The sequence below is a fragment of the Arvicola amphibius genome, chromosome 12 (genome assembly GCF_903992535.2).
Source record: "Arvicola amphibius chromosome 12, mArvAmp1.2, whole genome shotgun sequence".
In the NCBI taxonomy this organism is placed as follows: Eukaryota; Metazoa; Chordata; class Mammalia; order Rodentia; family Cricetidae; genus Arvicola; species Arvicola amphibius.
In genome coordinates, this window is record NC_052058.2 from 89,160,789 (window position 1) to 89,177,276 (window position 16,488).

Genomic DNA, 16,488 nt, shown 5'->3' on the forward strand with positions numbered 1-16,488 from the left:
TTATTTGTGAGCTTGGACGCTGCACGAAAAGAGCAGAATGTAGTGCCCCATGCTTCCACCGTATTTCCTGTGATCTGGCTACAGCATGGGAGCAGTGGATGGTTGCTCAGTAAATATTTAAACTGGATTGCTTCTATTTATTTATTTTTGTCTGTTTTGAATTGTTGGGGAACAATGAGTGGTGATGATTTAGTGCTTGGGAATCACACAGGGAGAGAGTGCTGGGGTGGAAAGGAAGGCGCTGACTTGGGATTTTATTTATCTTCATGTGTATGGGTGTTATGCTTGCCTGTATGTTGATCTCCTGGGACTAGAGTTAAAGATAGTTGTAAGCTGCCATGTGGGTACTGAGGATCCAACCCAGGTCCTCTGGAATTGCTGCCAGGGCTCTTAACCTCTGAGTCATATACCGTGGGAGAATGCTCTTGTACATTGTAAAGATTTGTTACTCGTATTGGCTCAATAAAACACTGATTGACAGTAGCCAGGCAGGAAGTATAGGCAGGGCAACCAGACTAGGAGAATTCTGGGAAGAGGAAAGGCAGAGTTGCAGTAGTCAGTGAGATGCAGAGGAAGCAAGATAAGAATGTCTCACTGAGGAAAGGTACCAAGCCACATGCCTAAACATAGATAAGAATTATGGGTTAATTTAAGTGGTAAGAGCTAGCTAATAATAAGCCTGAGCTAAGAGGCCAAACAGTTTATAATTAATATAAGCCTCTGCGTGTTTCTTTGGGACTGAACAGCTGTGGGAGCAGGTGGGACAGAAACTTCCGTCTACAGTTATCGCTCCACCAAAGGACACTAATTTGAAGACTAAATTATGAAAGCTACAATGTGGGCTAAAACAGAGCTGATTCATCCCCGAACTTCACCTTTTCCTTGATTTCCCACCCACCCCACTCCCTGATTTCCCCAAGTACCCCTCTTTGCTTATGATACCATTCTTTCCTTATCTGTTTAATATGATGTGTCAAGCTCAGAGTGACTTTGTACCTGGATGCAGGCTTCAATCTGTGATGCTATTCCTTGTGAAGAAAGGCAGCTCGACTCAGGTACCACTTCCTTCTATTTCTAGGAAAGTGTTCAGGGAGCTTGTGTTGTGTATCTGGGAAAGGCCTTCTTCTCAAATGCAAGAACTGGCATTCTCCTGCCTCATGCTATGCCTGAACTCTGCAGCTGATGTCAATTACAAATGTGCCTGACTCTACCCTTGCTCTAAGTATCAGACAAGAAGCATGAGTGAGTGGGATGTCTCTTCTTCCGAGCTGGAAGTGCTAGTGCAGAACCCTGACCTCGTGGGATCCCCCAGGGTGCTTTGCTCCCATGTCTTGCTATGAGCTGTCCGGAATTGACAAGGAAATGGCTGTATTTCTGAAAGCAGAGAGAGGTGATAGTTTGGCTAAGATCAACGTGAAGGTGCTAAGAAGAAGGTAGGAGATAGCCAAGACTTTCTGAAAGAGAGAGATGCTGGTGTCATGTTATTTATACCAAGTGATGGGGAGTTAAAGAGAATTCATGTGTGTGTGTGTGTGTGTGTGTGTGTGTGTGTGTGGTATCCCTAACACTAACAAAAACTTAGTTCTAAAAATTTAGAATAAGTCATCATATTAAATATGTTGCCCTTGACATGGGACTCAAGAAAAGTAGAAGCTCATTATGCCCTTTGGTTCAGGGCCTGGAAATATCAGCCAGGCTTATGTTCCAGTCTGATGCCACATGAACTAGGGGTAGGGCAGCAAAGACCATGTGACCAGTAGTGATGAAGCATCTTGTAGGTCCCCTAGGATGTTAGGTGGCACAGAAGGGACAGGTGCCGTCATGACAAATAAATGCTCTGTATGTCCAGAGCTCTCCTGATGAGTGCAGGGGGCGTCAATGGGGTGAAAATTATTGTAATAGGACCATTCTTAAGGCATTTAGATAATCAGGCAAGACTCAAGTTGGGGTATGGGACATGGGAGGTAACCAGGGTTCTATAACAAACTGAAAAGGTGCTGGACATCAGCAGACAGGCATGACTCATTGGCACGAAGATCTGGGCCTTGGGGGACAGCTGGGGAGATGACATGGGCCAGGAATATTGATGTAATCGTCTGAATCACTGTCTTCCACGTTGACAGCAGGTCGGTGGCCCAATGTCACGTACTCACAGCTTGTATTCAGAGGTGGGATGTGAGGCCAGGGGACTTCAAGTACCTGGGAACAACCAAAGGAGTGTCAGTAGCTCTGGCTCCTTGATTTTAGCATCTGTTTAGGTGGATAACCATTGCAGGAAATGGAACAACACGGATATGGTTGCTGGGTTCCAGATGATAATGGTGCAGAATTGGCTGAACTCCATTAAGTGGGCCAGCCCCAGGGTTGTTTTCAGGGTGCAGTCTCACCCCCAAATAACTGGAAACTACTTCATTCTAATGTGGGCAGGATATGCTTTACATGGGGTTCAGACTGAAATCATACGGTGTGAAGGAGGCCCACCTGCAGAAGTCTCCCCTTGGGGATAAAGGGATATGACTTGTAGGAAAAATATGCACCTTCTCCGGCAACTATTCAGAGGTAGGGTGAGTCATTTCTTATACCTCTGCAAGGACTTGGGGAGGCCATGACATGGCACAAGACCACATTCCAGAAAAGGGCTGGGCAGCTGAGGAAGGAAGATTGCAGGTGATGTGGGCACTAGGGTGCTTCTCTCTGCCAGGCAGAAGCTTTAGGACTCCTCCTTCATGGCAGCTAGTTCTCAGAAGACAAGGCTATGTCAAGACTCCAACAGGGTACAAGTACTGTAATAGCTACAGAAGTATGTCGTGGCAGACACTGAGATCAGTCATCTGAAGTTCTAAGAATTAGAAGAGCAATCCTTTGAATGCAGGAAGTATTCGGTATAAAGAACTTCTACATTTTATATTTTACCAAAAAAAAAAGAAAGAAAGAAAGAAAGAAAAGAAAAAAAAAGAAACAGCAGAAGCTTGCTTCAAAAACACATCTCTCATAGACAATAAATATATTCACTATGGGGCTAGAGAGATGGCTTAGAGGTTAAGAGCACTGGCTGCTCTTCCAAAGGACCTGGGTTCAATTCCCAGACACCCACATGGCAGCAGCTCTCTGCAACTCCAATTCTAGGGGATACAACACCCTCATACAGACATAAGCAGACAAAAACACCAATGCACATAAAAAAATAAATTAAAAATATATTCACTATAAAGACTGAATGAAGTCATTGAGCATATGTACTCTGTGAATTTATCCTGTCAAGATTTTTTTCATCCTAAGTGAAAGAAGGGTCTCACAGAGGGAGGCAGGGTCAGCACTGAGTGAGAGGCAGACCAGAAGAGGGTCTGTATGACCATAGGGCAGATCCACAGGAAAAGGTGACAGACTCTGCTGGGCCAGTCACCCCCCAAGCCTTGGGGACTACTGGGGAGTTTAGGTGGGTGAGAGGACCCATTCAAGAGGCTGGAGGTGACTACAGGTTTATTCCCCTTTTAGCCAGACACATGATCATTTAATCAATATATTGCCAACCAGGCATGACATTCATAACTTCCCTTCAAGACAGATGTGCCCGCAAGCAGCTAATGGGAGGTGAATGGAAGTGAGATATGAGAATTCAGGGTCATGGTCATAAACAAGCCATTTTCCCTGGGGGTAGCAATAAGGATTTGGTTTGGTGAGTGAATACTGACCATAGACATGGAAGTTTGTTGGGGTTGTTAGAGCAAATATCCCTGGATTGGTGTCATGGGTTAAGCCACTTCTTCTGGTCCCTCTGGTTTGAACCTTGACTTCAGAGGAAGACGTGGCCTCCATGTCCTGAGCTCTGCATTTTTTAGGTCTGTTGTATTTAATTAATTATCACTAATTAACACACACACAGTGCCCTTATTAAGATTTTTCTGACTACAAAACCCACTGTTTTAGATGTTGCGAATACTTAAAGAATTTTTCCTTAATTTGGAAAAACAAAAGGACACATCTGTTCTGTTTGAACATCTGCATCTCTGCCCCATCACTTCGGATAAAGACTGATGGCCACATTACCGCCTCTCATTTTAAATGAGTTTTCCAGCATGTTCTCCCTCACACTGAGTTAAAACTGTCAGGGTAGCTTCCACCCTCTCTAGCCTTCTAGAAACCTAAGTGTCCCTTTTACACTACGGTCGCTGCAGGGTTACACATCTTTTATCATTCTCTACTTGACTAAAGCCACCCAGCATCCATTTATCCCAAGAGAAATGCTTGACCAGGTAAGTAAGGGAACCAGAATTCTCCCGAGAGCTTCAACCTAGGAACCGGATACAAGCGATCGGGGTACCCGGGACTAGAGGGGCACGCTTGCGGGGCTGAGCACCGATCACTGGGTGGGGTGGGCGGAGCTTACCTGCGGCGGGGCGGGGGTTGCTGAGGCTGGGGTACTGAGGAGTGGAGCCTCTGTTGGGCCTACGGGGCAGAAGAAAGCCGTGAGGGCTGGGCCTCTCCAGGCCTGGCCGCCACCCGTCCCCTGCGCCCCTCTGGAACCCGTCTCCACGCATCACGCGTGCGTACGCTCACCTACTCGGTCAGGTATGGGCGCACGCCGCGGGCAGGCGCTGTAGACGTTGTTCTGCGAGCGCGGTCTCTGCGGGGCACTCGGGCGCTGTGCGGGGAACTGGCGGGACGCCTCCCGGCCTCGAATCCTCATCGCCACTCGGCCCACGCGCCTGGAAAAGGCTTCAGGGAGTCACCGGGAAGAGAAAAGGACATGACATCAGATGCCAGTGGCCACCTGTATATCCTCCCCCCTAATGCACATCTCTCTGGTGCCTGGAAGTGTGTGAGCTATGCATAGACGCCCAGGGTGCAGAACGCAGGAGGAAGGGCAAAGCCCTCCTAGGTTCCATCTCCCATCCACGGTCCCTGGGAGTTCAAGCTGGATCTGAATGCTCTGCTCTATTTTGCTATCTCAGCTCTTCCAACGGAAACTCAGAGACTCAAGCTGCTCACCTTTCCTTCTTTGAACGGCTCTTTTTACCATCAGTCCCAAAAGAACCAGCAAAAGAAAGCCCAGGAAGGCCGGAATCAGGATGTGAAATTCTAGGACGGGGATGTGCAGCCCTTGGTCTTCTCTCTCATACTGTGGGTTGTGGTGGAGTGTTCTTGGCCAGGGGGAAAAAAAGGGAAAGGAAAACAGAGACTGTAAATGAGGAAAAGAGACGGTGCGGACACCCTTTTTTGGAGATGACTCAGAGTTGACCCTTTGTGAACAAAACCCCCTCCATCACCCCACCAAGGAGATTTGTTTATGGGGACAGGAGTCTTGGGTTCAATTCAAGTTCCGCATTTTACTGGGTATGTAGTCTTGAGCGAGTCTTAATTTCCCTGAGCCGTATTTCCTTATAAATGGGAACCATAAAACCTGCCACAAATTTGTCAGGGCTATAAAACAAAGGAGATACAAAGAATTGAAGGTGCCTGGTCTATAGCAGTTTCGATATCAGCTCCTGTTCCCGCCACGAGAAACCTTTTCACGGCCGACTTGCATTAACCAGACCTGGAGTCTTTATCTTTTTAACATCTTAAGACACTGCATGGTGCCAGGCATGTAGTTGACATTTAGAAAATGTTTATTGCGTGGATTTTTGAAATAGGAATCAAGAGTCCTGTTTTCACTGAAACCACTTATACTTCATTGCCCCAGTTCCCTCGCTTATAGGATTCGAATGATTCTGGGAGTTCATCTTCGCTCAGACTGTAAAATACTTGTGGGTTTTCTTGCGCATTTGCTATAAGGCTGCCCCCTAGTGGTTCATTTAGGTCCGATATTTAGGACCTAAATAGGGAATTTAAAGAGTGTAAGCGGCATTAAAAAGGAAAAGAAAAAAAAGATGAGCATAATTTGAACATTTATTAATTAGTAATTAATTTTAACTACTTTAAATTAATTAAAAGTTCTCATTTAGTTATTCATTAGAACAGACCTGAATGAATTTGTATGATTGAAAGACCCAAGCCTTTCTATAAGGTCAGAAATGGCTGTTGGCAAGCGCATCTTTATAAATGAAACTAATGCATTTTCATAGCACACTCAAAAACAGCATTTCTCGGGGGACTCCTGGAGACAAAGCCAAGAAGGGGCAAGCTGACTTCAAGGCTCTTAGTACCCAGGCCCTAAACACAGACTCTTACCTTTGCCCCTGGAGTCTGGTGTGGTGGCTGTAGCTGGCTGCTAGGGGCCGGAGTGCAGGCTGAACTGAAGTCTTTGAGGCTGTGGGAGCTGGCAGGAGGGCTGGGGACCTAGCAGCTGTCATGGAAGATGTTCTGGAAACTCTGGGATGGTGGGTGACTGGAACGGTGCTGGAGGGCTGGTGAGCTGGAGGGGCCTCGGTCCAGGGAGCTGGTGTGGTCACTTCAAGAGAGAGAAGGGAAAGGTAACAGAGGTGATTGCCCGCATTCTCCAGTCTGCAGGAGTGTCTTCCTTGCTCAGTCGTTTCTCCCCTTTTGCCCATACATGCTACCTTTTTTCTTGCAGTCCTCAGGGCCTAGAATGCCTTTATAGCATGCCATCTACACAGAAAATTTTCATGCATGCTTCTTTCAAATATCATTTTCTCCAGCAAGCCTTTCCTGACTTCACAGGCAGAAGCACTTACCATGTACTGAGCTCGGGGCTGGGGATGTGGGGTGGGGCGTCTCTTGCTTTTCTATGCTCATTTATTCTCTTCTATCCCATCCTTGTGAGTCACACTGGCTGACCTATGATCTGCCCAGTTACACTGTTTCTCTTGGCCCCAGCAGGGTCTCCTCGTGTAACGATGTTCAGTTAGTGTATCTGACTTCTCTGGTATATGCTGACCTACAGTGGAAACCTTAGCCTGACAGTCATCTTTTAAGTGTCAAATAGAGTTGTTAAAACCACTAGCTGCCAGCAGGCAGAAGACAGCCCTGCAGGTAGCCAAAAGTGTAATGACCTCCTGCTGGGAACCAGCTGCCCTACCCGGACTTTGAAAAAGGAGCTGGCATTTGTGAACTGGGCACTTTGTTCCTTTGGTTTGGTGCCACCTGGTGGTGATATGCGACTCCTCCAACTAGGGCCTGGTGTCCTAGTTCTAGGATGAAGGCCCTGTCTTAAGGCAGGGACAAAGAAAGCATGGGAAACCCATTCTCGCTTTGCCAGCCACTCTTTGAACTAAAAAAAAAAATCCCTCTTCTGTAGATCTTGATTTGAAGGACTGACCTTCGGAGATGGATTCAGAAGAAGTGACATGTTCAACCTCATGGAGCCAGCTGGGAATCTGCTCCTGCGGGAATCTATGAAGCCACGGTGGAGGCTCGGGTGGAGGCTCTTCTTCCCAGAATGGCTCATATTCTATTGGAGGCAAGAGGGATACACTGGTGATCACGAGGGAGGAGATAGAACTGGAGGTTCAAGTAGACACTGACTTGGGCGAGGCTGTCAGGAGATGAGCACGGTCCCCTGAGACAAGCAGAAAAGGAACTGAACATGCCCCCGCCCCACCCCTGCCCCAAGGAGCCAGTCTTTCCCACCAGCACACCCAGCATTCCCTATAAGACCATCGGGCTATTGGGATTATAAGCTGCTGAACCAGTCGTGTGCATGTTAGGAAGTTACTGAAGAGAGGAAATGTCAGGGGTAAGAAGACATGAAGGTCCCGACCATATAGGAACAATGTGAACTGGATATGGCTTGATCAGTGAGTCTTTCTCCTTTCCATTCATCTGAGACTTTTCATGAGATAAGTACATAGAACTGCCACGGACCTTCTTCTGGCTTCCTCAGCCTAATGTCTACCTCTCCACTCATGCCCTGGGTAGGACAGGCAACACACAGCATCCATTTTATTCCATTTGTCCCCTGTGGATAGAAGGTTCTAGGCTGGGGTGTTAGTCTTAGGCTGTGTCGATCTGCATTGTCACTGGGCTGCCTAACACGGCACAGGACAGTCACAGTTAGAAATTTGCCTCTGTTTTCTCAGCTGGGAATGTTTCCTAAGCACCTACCAGGACGGACACTCAGGGTGATTCTCTGGGTCTTCCCCCGGTCTGTGTGTCCACCCACACCACAAGCGTAGACTCCATTGTCACTTTCGGTCAGCTGGGTCAACTCCACTAGGAAATGCTTTTGATCCAACCATGGCAGTAGGTCAACTCGTCCTTCATACTCCTTCCTGACGAAGCTGTTGGACACCACAGTGGCACATATCCTGGGGTCAGTCATCTCCCGGCACAGGTACATCCTCACACCTGTTTGAGGGAGTGGGCACTCGATGACAATGGATCCACCCCACTCGGCATCCAGCTGTACTTCTGGGAGGACCTTCAGCGTCCCCGATACTGTAGAGAGAAGAAATCAATGCAGAAGAAGCTCTACATCCGGATGTATCTCAACTTCAGCCACACCCTCAACCTCAGGCATCTCTCCAAACCTAGTGTCGACCCCAGACCAACCTCACATGCTTCCCTAGGTCTAGCCTATCCCTGCATTAGCCAGGCTCAGCTCTAGGATGATCTCTGCCTGTTGACTCGTGCTCAGGTTCTTCAAGGTCCTGTTCTCATTCAGGCTTACTATGTGCCCATCCCGTGTCCTCAGCATCAGCCTCATAATTAAACCTGAGACTGTAAGGGCTTAGACACAACCACAGTGCCTACTCCAAAGAGAAACAGTATGCCTGGAATGACCCCCAGTGACACACAGCCCCCAAGTAACTTCAGTATGGGGTTGAGAAAGGTGACACATTTCCCTTCCAAGATCCCCTTTTCCTCAAATCCTTTCTTCTACCCAGTCCCCCCTCCAACTCTATCAAACCATTCAGCCATTTGGATGCCTTTCATGTGCATCCTTCTGTCATACATTAATCATGTGGTAAGTCATCCCAGGAGACTGCTTCTACAGCACATGGAATAGACTCCAGGAGAGAGATAGCTCAGGACTCCCCAAAGGGAGCAAGCAGGAGCACCTGATTCAGGCTGCCAAGTGGATCGTGTCCTTAGAACAAGCTTTCAGAGAAGTGATATCCAAGCTGCACTCTGAGACAATGGGCATGAAGGGCAACAGAAAAGGTGATATTTGTCACTAGTGTAGAGAACTCACGGGAGCGAAAACAGGGTAGGCATGAGTGTGTGTGTGTGCACATGTGTGGTTATGAACATACGTGCGTCTGAGAGGGAGCACAGCGGGGAGGAGCAGAAGCTGTGGGCCACAACAAGCCAGGGGAGAAAAGGATAGTGTAATTTAACCCTCAACAGAAAAGGTTAAAGCCACAGATGACCATGTAAGTGGGGCCCAGCAAGTGCCTCCGTATACTGAGAAGAAGGCTTAGTTACTTTTCTATGGCTGTGGCAAAGGACCATGACCAAGCCAGACTATAGAAAAGAATACTTAATTTAGGGCTCATGGTTACAGAGGGTTAGAGTCTATGACCATTGTGGTGGTGGGGGCATGGGAGCAGGCATACAGGCATGGTATTGGAGCAGTAGCTGAGATCCACAAGTAAGAGGGAAGGAGAGAGAAAGAGAGAGAGAGAGAGAGAGAGAGAGAGAGAGAGAGAGAGAGAGAGAGAGAGAGAGAGAGAGAGAGAGAGAGAAAGGGAGAGCAAGCTGGAATGGTGTGGAGTTTAAACTTCAAAGCCCACTCCCAGTGACACACCTCTTCAACAAGGCCACACCTCCTAATCCTTCGCAAACAGTTCCACGAAGTGTGAACCAAGCATTCAGACATATGAACCTCTGGGGGCCATTCTTATTCTAAGCATCACAAGGACTGATAGGGTAAAGTGTGCATGTGTGTCTTTAGGTGTTCTGGAGGGCTAAGGTGGAGGTGAGACGGGCCTTTCAGAGGACAAGAGCTGCCTCTATCAGGATGGGGATGTGAGAAACAACACAGCAGGGAGACCTGCCAGCTTGCCGGCATTTACCTGCAACTGAGTGTTTGTGTGCATTCTGAAGAGCTCCAATGACTTAGTCAAACGAGAGTTAAAATAAAAAACCAGAATGTCAATGGGCTGGAGGTTTCTAGATTAGGATATTTCTGGTAGAGGGGGGCATTGAGGTGTAGGAAGGTGGGGAAAATGGGCTAGAGATGGGGTTAGGCAAGGGTGAAGGGCTGGACAATATCCACAGGAGGCGTTGAGATAGACAAGTGAAGCCAAGCTAACAAGGCAGCGAGGGGAAGAGGCAGAGAGGGTCAGCCAGAAGCATGTGGTCTGCCGGGGAACTCCGCAGAGCGTACACAAAACCCAGTAGCCTTTAAAACTGCTGCCAGCAGAGCTCTCTGGGTGGCTTCCTGCCTGGACTCAGGCAATGGAAGGTAACATAGTTGCAAAGTTCCAGTCATGAGAGGAGACCTGATCTAGGGACCACAGGAATCACAAATAAATAAAGAAATAAATGAATAAATCAAACAAAAAAACCTGGCCAGGTTCCAGGGTAAACTAGCTAGCCAGGATTACAAAAAAACAGACTTCCAAGACAGAGATAAGGCAGGCACAGCCTTGCAGTTCATAAGCTTGAGATGCTGCTGTCCACATGAGCTCGCTGGTGCCTATGAGCAGTCTCGTCCTGGGACACGGGCACTCTCTCTGTCTAGGCTGCTGCAGGGCCCACTTTTTAAATGAACATCCCAGATACAATCCTCGGCCATTTAAAAGCGTTTGGGGGGAAGAGAGGGGAGGTGGGAGAAGGTGTCTAAAGGAACCCACAGATGTGATATTAATGTTGTAGAGGCAATTCAATGGCATGGAGTCTGCCATTTAATTGGTGACTAAATTGCTGGCCATCGAAGAGAGGGAATGACGTAGTCTGAAAAGTCACCATCAGTATACAGTTGGGCGGAAACACACGTTTGAGACGTGAATGCTGCTCTGTAGCTTTCTCACAGTGCAGAGCAAGGTGAAATAAGGTCCGGCCTTGAGGGCTGAGGCCACTCCAGAGATTTTCTAGGCAGCAGTGGGATTCAACCCAATCAGGAGCAGAATGCTCAAAAGAAGGAAGACACCTGCTTGCGATTTGTGTGTTATCTAAAGGGCTATAGGTTACAAGTGTGTGTTTGTGGGGCAGGCGCTCTCTCCACCTGTACCTGTAGCTCACCCATTCACCAGCAATCCTGGGCATCCTTTTGCCTCAGCTTCCCCAGCTCTGGCTCCTAGGTGTGAGCCACTGAACCTGGCTTTTTATGTGGCTGCTGTGGCTCTGAGCTGAGGTTCTCATGCTTTCATGGCAAGTGTTTTCCCTACCTACCTGCCCTGACTGTGAAATTCTAAATTCCTTTAAAAAGGATGAGAGGGCTGGTGGGATGGCTCAGTGGGTGAAGGCACGAGCTGACAACCCTGGCAATTTTGGTTCCCAGTGCCCCCGTGATGGAGAAAGAGAGCTGACTCCTTCAGGTTGTCCCTTGACCTCCATATGCATGCTGTGGCACATGCCCCAAATATACGAATCCAAACCAAACAAATGTAATAAGACATTTAAAAGCATGAGAACTTTCCACTCAGAGTCCCATTCCCATCAACAGCAACCTGCATGTGAACAGGCCTGTCGCCTGGTTTTAGTTCTGCCACGGAAAACAGCCCTCTTTTCCTTTCCAGGGCACTCCTTCCGCTGCAATCCGAGTCTACCCTTCTCTTGTTTTAGAACATCTGTCTGCAATGATCACCCTTTCTGCTGCATCATCGGCTGAATTCTCTTCAACACCACGACAGCTCACACACAAGCCCTGATAGTGGCACCTTGAAAACCCTGCTGTTTGCTCTTTTCTGTTTTCTTTCTCAAATGTCTCATCAAATTCATATCCACTCCTTCAATTTCTCTTTGATCAAATTCGATCAAAATTTGGTCTCTAAAAGTCCACCGACACCGCTCTCATCCACGTCAAGACAACTGTCGTTGTGGCAGTCTCTGTTGGTCACTTGTTTGTCCCCATCTTACTGGTCCCCTTGGCAGCATTTGACCCACCCGAGTCTCCCTTCTACGACCTCGTTTTGTGCCCCCCCCGATGCTATTACTGCCATAGCTGTCCGCGTGCTGGCTCCTCTCTTACTTAGTCATCTCCACCTACCCTGCAATGGTGGACTCGCACACAGCTTGGTACCTGACCGATCCTTCCTGTGTCTTCCCTGCTCTTTCCGCACTAACTCATTTATTCTAGGGCCCTTTAAATACAGGTGCTGGCTCAGCACGTGTCTGCTTCTAGTCTTGTTACTACCTCTGAGATCCAAACTGGCTCTGGCCCTTGGACTCTATTGACTATTTAAGATAATATCTAACAACAGCCAGAAGAGAATTCTTCCTAGACCTGCTCGCTCATAAAAGAGTTTTCTATCTTGGCAAATAATGATACCCTCTAAGGGATGAAGACCAAACCCATCCTCATGCTAATGAATCAAGAATAAATTACTGCAGGTCCAGGGAGAGGGCTCAACTTGACAATCCAAGTTCAGTCCTTGGAACCCTTGCAAAATCTCAGATAAGCATCTGTAATCCCCTCTTTCCTATGGTGAGATAGGAGGCAGAGAGAAGAGAACTGCCTGGAAATTCACAGGCCAACTATCTTAAAGTATGTAGCATTGCAGCAGATACCATATGAGCAACACTGCCTTTACTAGGTAGAAGGTGTGAAGTGACTCTCTGAAGTCACCCTCTGAAGCCCACATACGAGCTGGGGTTTCATCACTACACCTTCTGGTTTGAGAGGTGAAATACCAAGCCCAAGTCATCTTTTCTAGTGTCCCATTGCAGAGTTGGAGGTTTCCCCTTGGGATGGGTTGATGGATTGTTTTATGTCCACTTGACACAAGCTAAAGTCATCTCAGAGGAGGGAAACCTCAATTAAGAAAATGCTTTCATGAGCTTCTGGAGTTCAGCTGAAGAGAGGGAGAAGGAATCATATGAGCTGGGGCGGGGTCAAGATCATGATGGGGAAAACCACAGAGACAGCTGACCCGAGCTAGTGGGAGCTCATGGAATACTGACGCCTGAGAGCTGGGGAACCTGCATGGGACCAAACTAGACCCTCTGAATGGGGGTGATGGTTATGTGGCTTGATCTGTTGTGGGGGGCCTGGCAGTCACACCAGGACCTATCCCAGGTGCATGAAATGGCTTTTGGAGCCCATTCCCTACGGTAAGATACCTTGCTCAGCCTTGATACCGGGAGAGGAGCTTGGTTCTGCCTCAAGTTGGTACCCCAGATCTTGTTGACTCCCCAAGGAAGTCTTTACCCCCTCTGAGGAGTGGGTTGGGGATGGGAAGGGGGAGAAAATGGGGTAGGGTGGGAGAAGGGGAGGAAGGGGAACTGGTGTTGGTATGTAAAATGAAAAGTAAATTTAAAAAAAAAAAAGTAAATGGAAGAAAAAAAGAAAATCCTTCCAAATGATTGGGCTACAGGCAAGCCTCTGGGGGCATTTTCTTAATTAGTGATTAATGGGAGGAGAGCCCAGCCCATTATGGGTGTTGCTATCCCTTGAGTGGTAGTTCTGGGATCCATAAGAAAATAAGTTGGGCAAACTTACTGGCTATGAGGAGTAAGCCAGTAAACAGCACTCCTCCATGGCCTCTGCATCAGCTCCTGCAGCCAGGTTCCTGCCCTGATGAGTTCCTGTCCTGACTTCCTTCAGTGATGAACAGCGATGTGGAAGTGTGAGCCACATAGACCCTGTCCTCCCCAACTTGCCCTTTGGTCATGGTGTTTCATTGCAACGACAGAAACCCTAACTAAGACCGCCCCTAACTGTACCAATTTCTGAACGAATCACAGTTCTTTGCTCTACTTGCATCTTTAACTGAGTTCACACTCCTTTCTTTGCCAAGTGGAGCATTTCCCACACATTTCTGTCCTTTCTCACTGTAAATCTGGGTAAACACAGCGAGCCATAACCATGCCACTGCATGAATGCTATGCCACATTTACAATCCTCCGGTCAAACAGCTTAGTCCATTTGATTTAGGAGCATTCAGCTTATGGAGGCACAAACATGATACAGCTGGATTCTTCACCATGTTATAACACAAATGGCTCCTACTCCAAGTTCTGAAGGAGTCCTTGTTTTCCTGTGTGAGAGACTCTGGTCTTATGCGCTCTCACCAGAATACCCTAATTAACTTCTGCGTACAGCGTTCTAGACCTTCTTTAACCATCCCTGTTTCAAAACGCCTCCCGAAAACGAGTTCTGAAGGCCTCTAAGCCACAGGTCAGATGTCTCAAGCAGTGGTCCCACGTCTTGGTATAAATTTCCTGGATTAGTTACTTTTCTCATTGCTGCAACCAAATACCTAACAGGAAGAAACTTCAGTAAGGAAAGGTCTGTGTGGGCTGACGGTTTGAGGGTGTAGACCAGTGGTTCTCAATCTGTGGGCTGCGACCCCATTAGAGGTTGAACGGCCCTTTCACAGGGGTCATTGAAGTGTGTCAGAAAACACAGAAAACAGATATTTACATTACAGTTCATATCAGTAGCAAATTTACAGTTATGAAATAGCACGAAAGTAATTTTATGGTTGGGGTCACCACAGCATGAGGAACTGTATTAAAGAGTCACAGCGTGAGGAGGGTTAAGAGCTGGTAGAGACTGTCATGGGATGGAAGCTACAGTAGCAGAAGCATGAAGGTGCTGGATTATATCTCGGGGTGGGATGGTGTGGGGGATCAACAAGGAACGTGAATCCCAGTGCTCAGCAGCTTCCTCTTTTTCCTGTTTTTACTCTATCCGTGAAGTCAGCCCATTGTCCAATCCACAGGCAAGGTAGAGCTTCTCCCTTCGTTAACTTTCTCTGGAAACATCCTCACCATCACATCCAAAGGTAAGCCTGACTATTACCTAAGTGTTTCTTAATCCAATCAGATCCTCAACAAAGCTTAGCTCTCACAAAGGAGATGTTATTGATGAACCAAGTAAGATAAGCACACTGAGCCAAAATATGATGTGTCTCACTGGACTCAGAAGGTGCTGAAGAACCAGAGGTAAGTAGGTTTGGGAAGAAGCAGTGAATGGTAAACTGGGAGGGATGGTGTTCCCGTAGCAGGGACAGCCAGAGTGAGGGCACGGGAGCAGGGATCTGTAGCATTTGTTCAAAGAAGAGCCTGTTTGGCTGGAAGATACAACAGAGGGTGGTGCATTTAGAATATAAGAGTTGGTGTTGGAACCATTGGATGACATTATAACATTAGAGACGGTTAGGACAGATGGGATAGCTGGTTTGTATGGCACAGTGAAGTCTCTCAGGCAAGACATCAGGCACATTGATTTCCAGATCTTGGTGACCATTTAAGTGGGGTGCTGGATAGGAGGTTGTAAACTGAGCTATGAAGTTTAGGGACTAGGTTAGGCAGTCTTCATTTGAACTCAATAGCTGCCAATTCAAGAGAGCAAAAGAAAAGAAAGATCTAAAAAAAGAGAAAATAGATGTAAGGAGAACAAACCTAGGAAATACCTATTTTCAGATCTCATACGTGAATATTTAGGATACGTGACACCTTCAGCCTTTGAAAACCTAGAGGCTGCGCTGGATGGGAGTCGGGAAGAATGCTACGTGAGTTGGGAGGGGCCAGCACTTCACAGTCTCCAAATGCCTGCTCTTGCTCGGGCTGCAACTCAATCCATGCAGAAACATTAGGGCTGGAGATGGCTGGCAGTGAATTAGCCCTGCTTAATTCAAACCTGGTAATCAGCCAGGAGTATCACCCTCCCGCCCCCCCCCCCCGCAGTACTCACCTGGCAGGGAGCAAAGTAACCAGAACCAAAGGCACATGGTTCCTTGGAGGCTGGATTCCATCCACGAGCCCCTGGAGTACCGCGGAGGCACAGCGATCGCCTGGACAGCGATCACCTGGGAGAGCCTTCTACAGTCGGGTGTTTGAAAGAGAGTCGCCCCCCTCCCCCCGAGGGGTAAGGGTTTAAAAATGAGGAAATGATAATCTGTCCTGTTTGCTAACTGGCCTTTGTCTAAAAAAAAAAAATATCAGCAAACCACAGCGGAAATCTAGTGTTGAGAAAACATGTAGTACATAAAAATGGGTGGCTAGGGTTCAAAGGGTCTCTAAGAAACTCAGGACTCTGGGCAGCTACCAGGCTTTGACAACCTTTCTCAGTGGGCCTCCCAGGATTCCTTTGCATTGATTGGTTTCTGGACTAAAGTCATTTATTGTTTCTCTGTCTTCAGGATAACACAGACTCATCTGCAATTCTCCCCCGACAACAAAGGCTTTGTGGGCCGTCAGTTAAGTCCTCGGAAGAATACTTGCGAACACCATCCTATTTGTAGTGATATTGACCACAGATTTTGAGCAATTCACTATTTTTCTCTGCACTCTATCTAGAGAATAAATGAAGGCAAGACACCAGAGTCTCGGGCACCCCAGCAGGCAGAATATCATTCCCAGGGGCGCTGGGTCTTAGCAACAGCCTGCCCAGTGCCCCAGCTGTACTTCGTCCCTCATTCTCCCACAGCGGTCTCCAAAATGGTCTTCCCTCTCACAGAGGCACACGCCACTGAC

General features: G+C 47.7%; 1 protein-coding gene across 1 annotated transcript; it reads right to left on the minus strand.

Moving 5' to 3' along the window:
- Positions 1 to 1,891: 1,891 nt before the first annotated feature.
- Positions 1,892 to 15,829, minus strand: Fcmr (Fc fragment of IgM receptor). The gene is made up of 8 exons (XM_038349850.1): positions 15,707 to 15,829; positions 8,005 to 8,337; positions 7,220 to 7,351; positions 6,172 to 6,391; positions 4,990 to 5,141; positions 4,558 to 4,716; positions 4,388 to 4,446; positions 1,892 to 2,199 (listed from the first exon to the last, which is right to left on the minus strand). The coding sequence occupies exons 1-8, from the start codon at positions 15,765 to 15,767 to the stop codon at positions 2,023 to 2,025; spliced, it is 1,293 nt and encodes a 430-aa protein (XP_038205778.1). The 5' UTR covers positions 15,768 to 15,829; the 3' UTR covers positions 1,892 to 2,022.
- Between the last annotated feature and the right edge of the window lie 659 nt (positions 15,830 to 16,488).

Coding starts and splice junctions, on each gene's coding strand:
- Fcmr (XM_038349850.1), bottom strand. CDS start 15,767: ATGGAATCCAGCCTCCAAGGAACCATGTGCCTTTGGTTCTGGTTACTT. Junction 8,338..15,706: donor GTTACTTTGCTCCCTGCCAG/GTGAGTACTGCG, acceptor TTCTCTCTACAG/TATCGGGGACGCTGAAGGTC. Junction 4,447..4,557: donor GCCCATACCTGACCGAGTAG/GTGAGCGTACGC, acceptor TCTGCCCCGTAG/GCCCAACAGAGGCTCCACTC.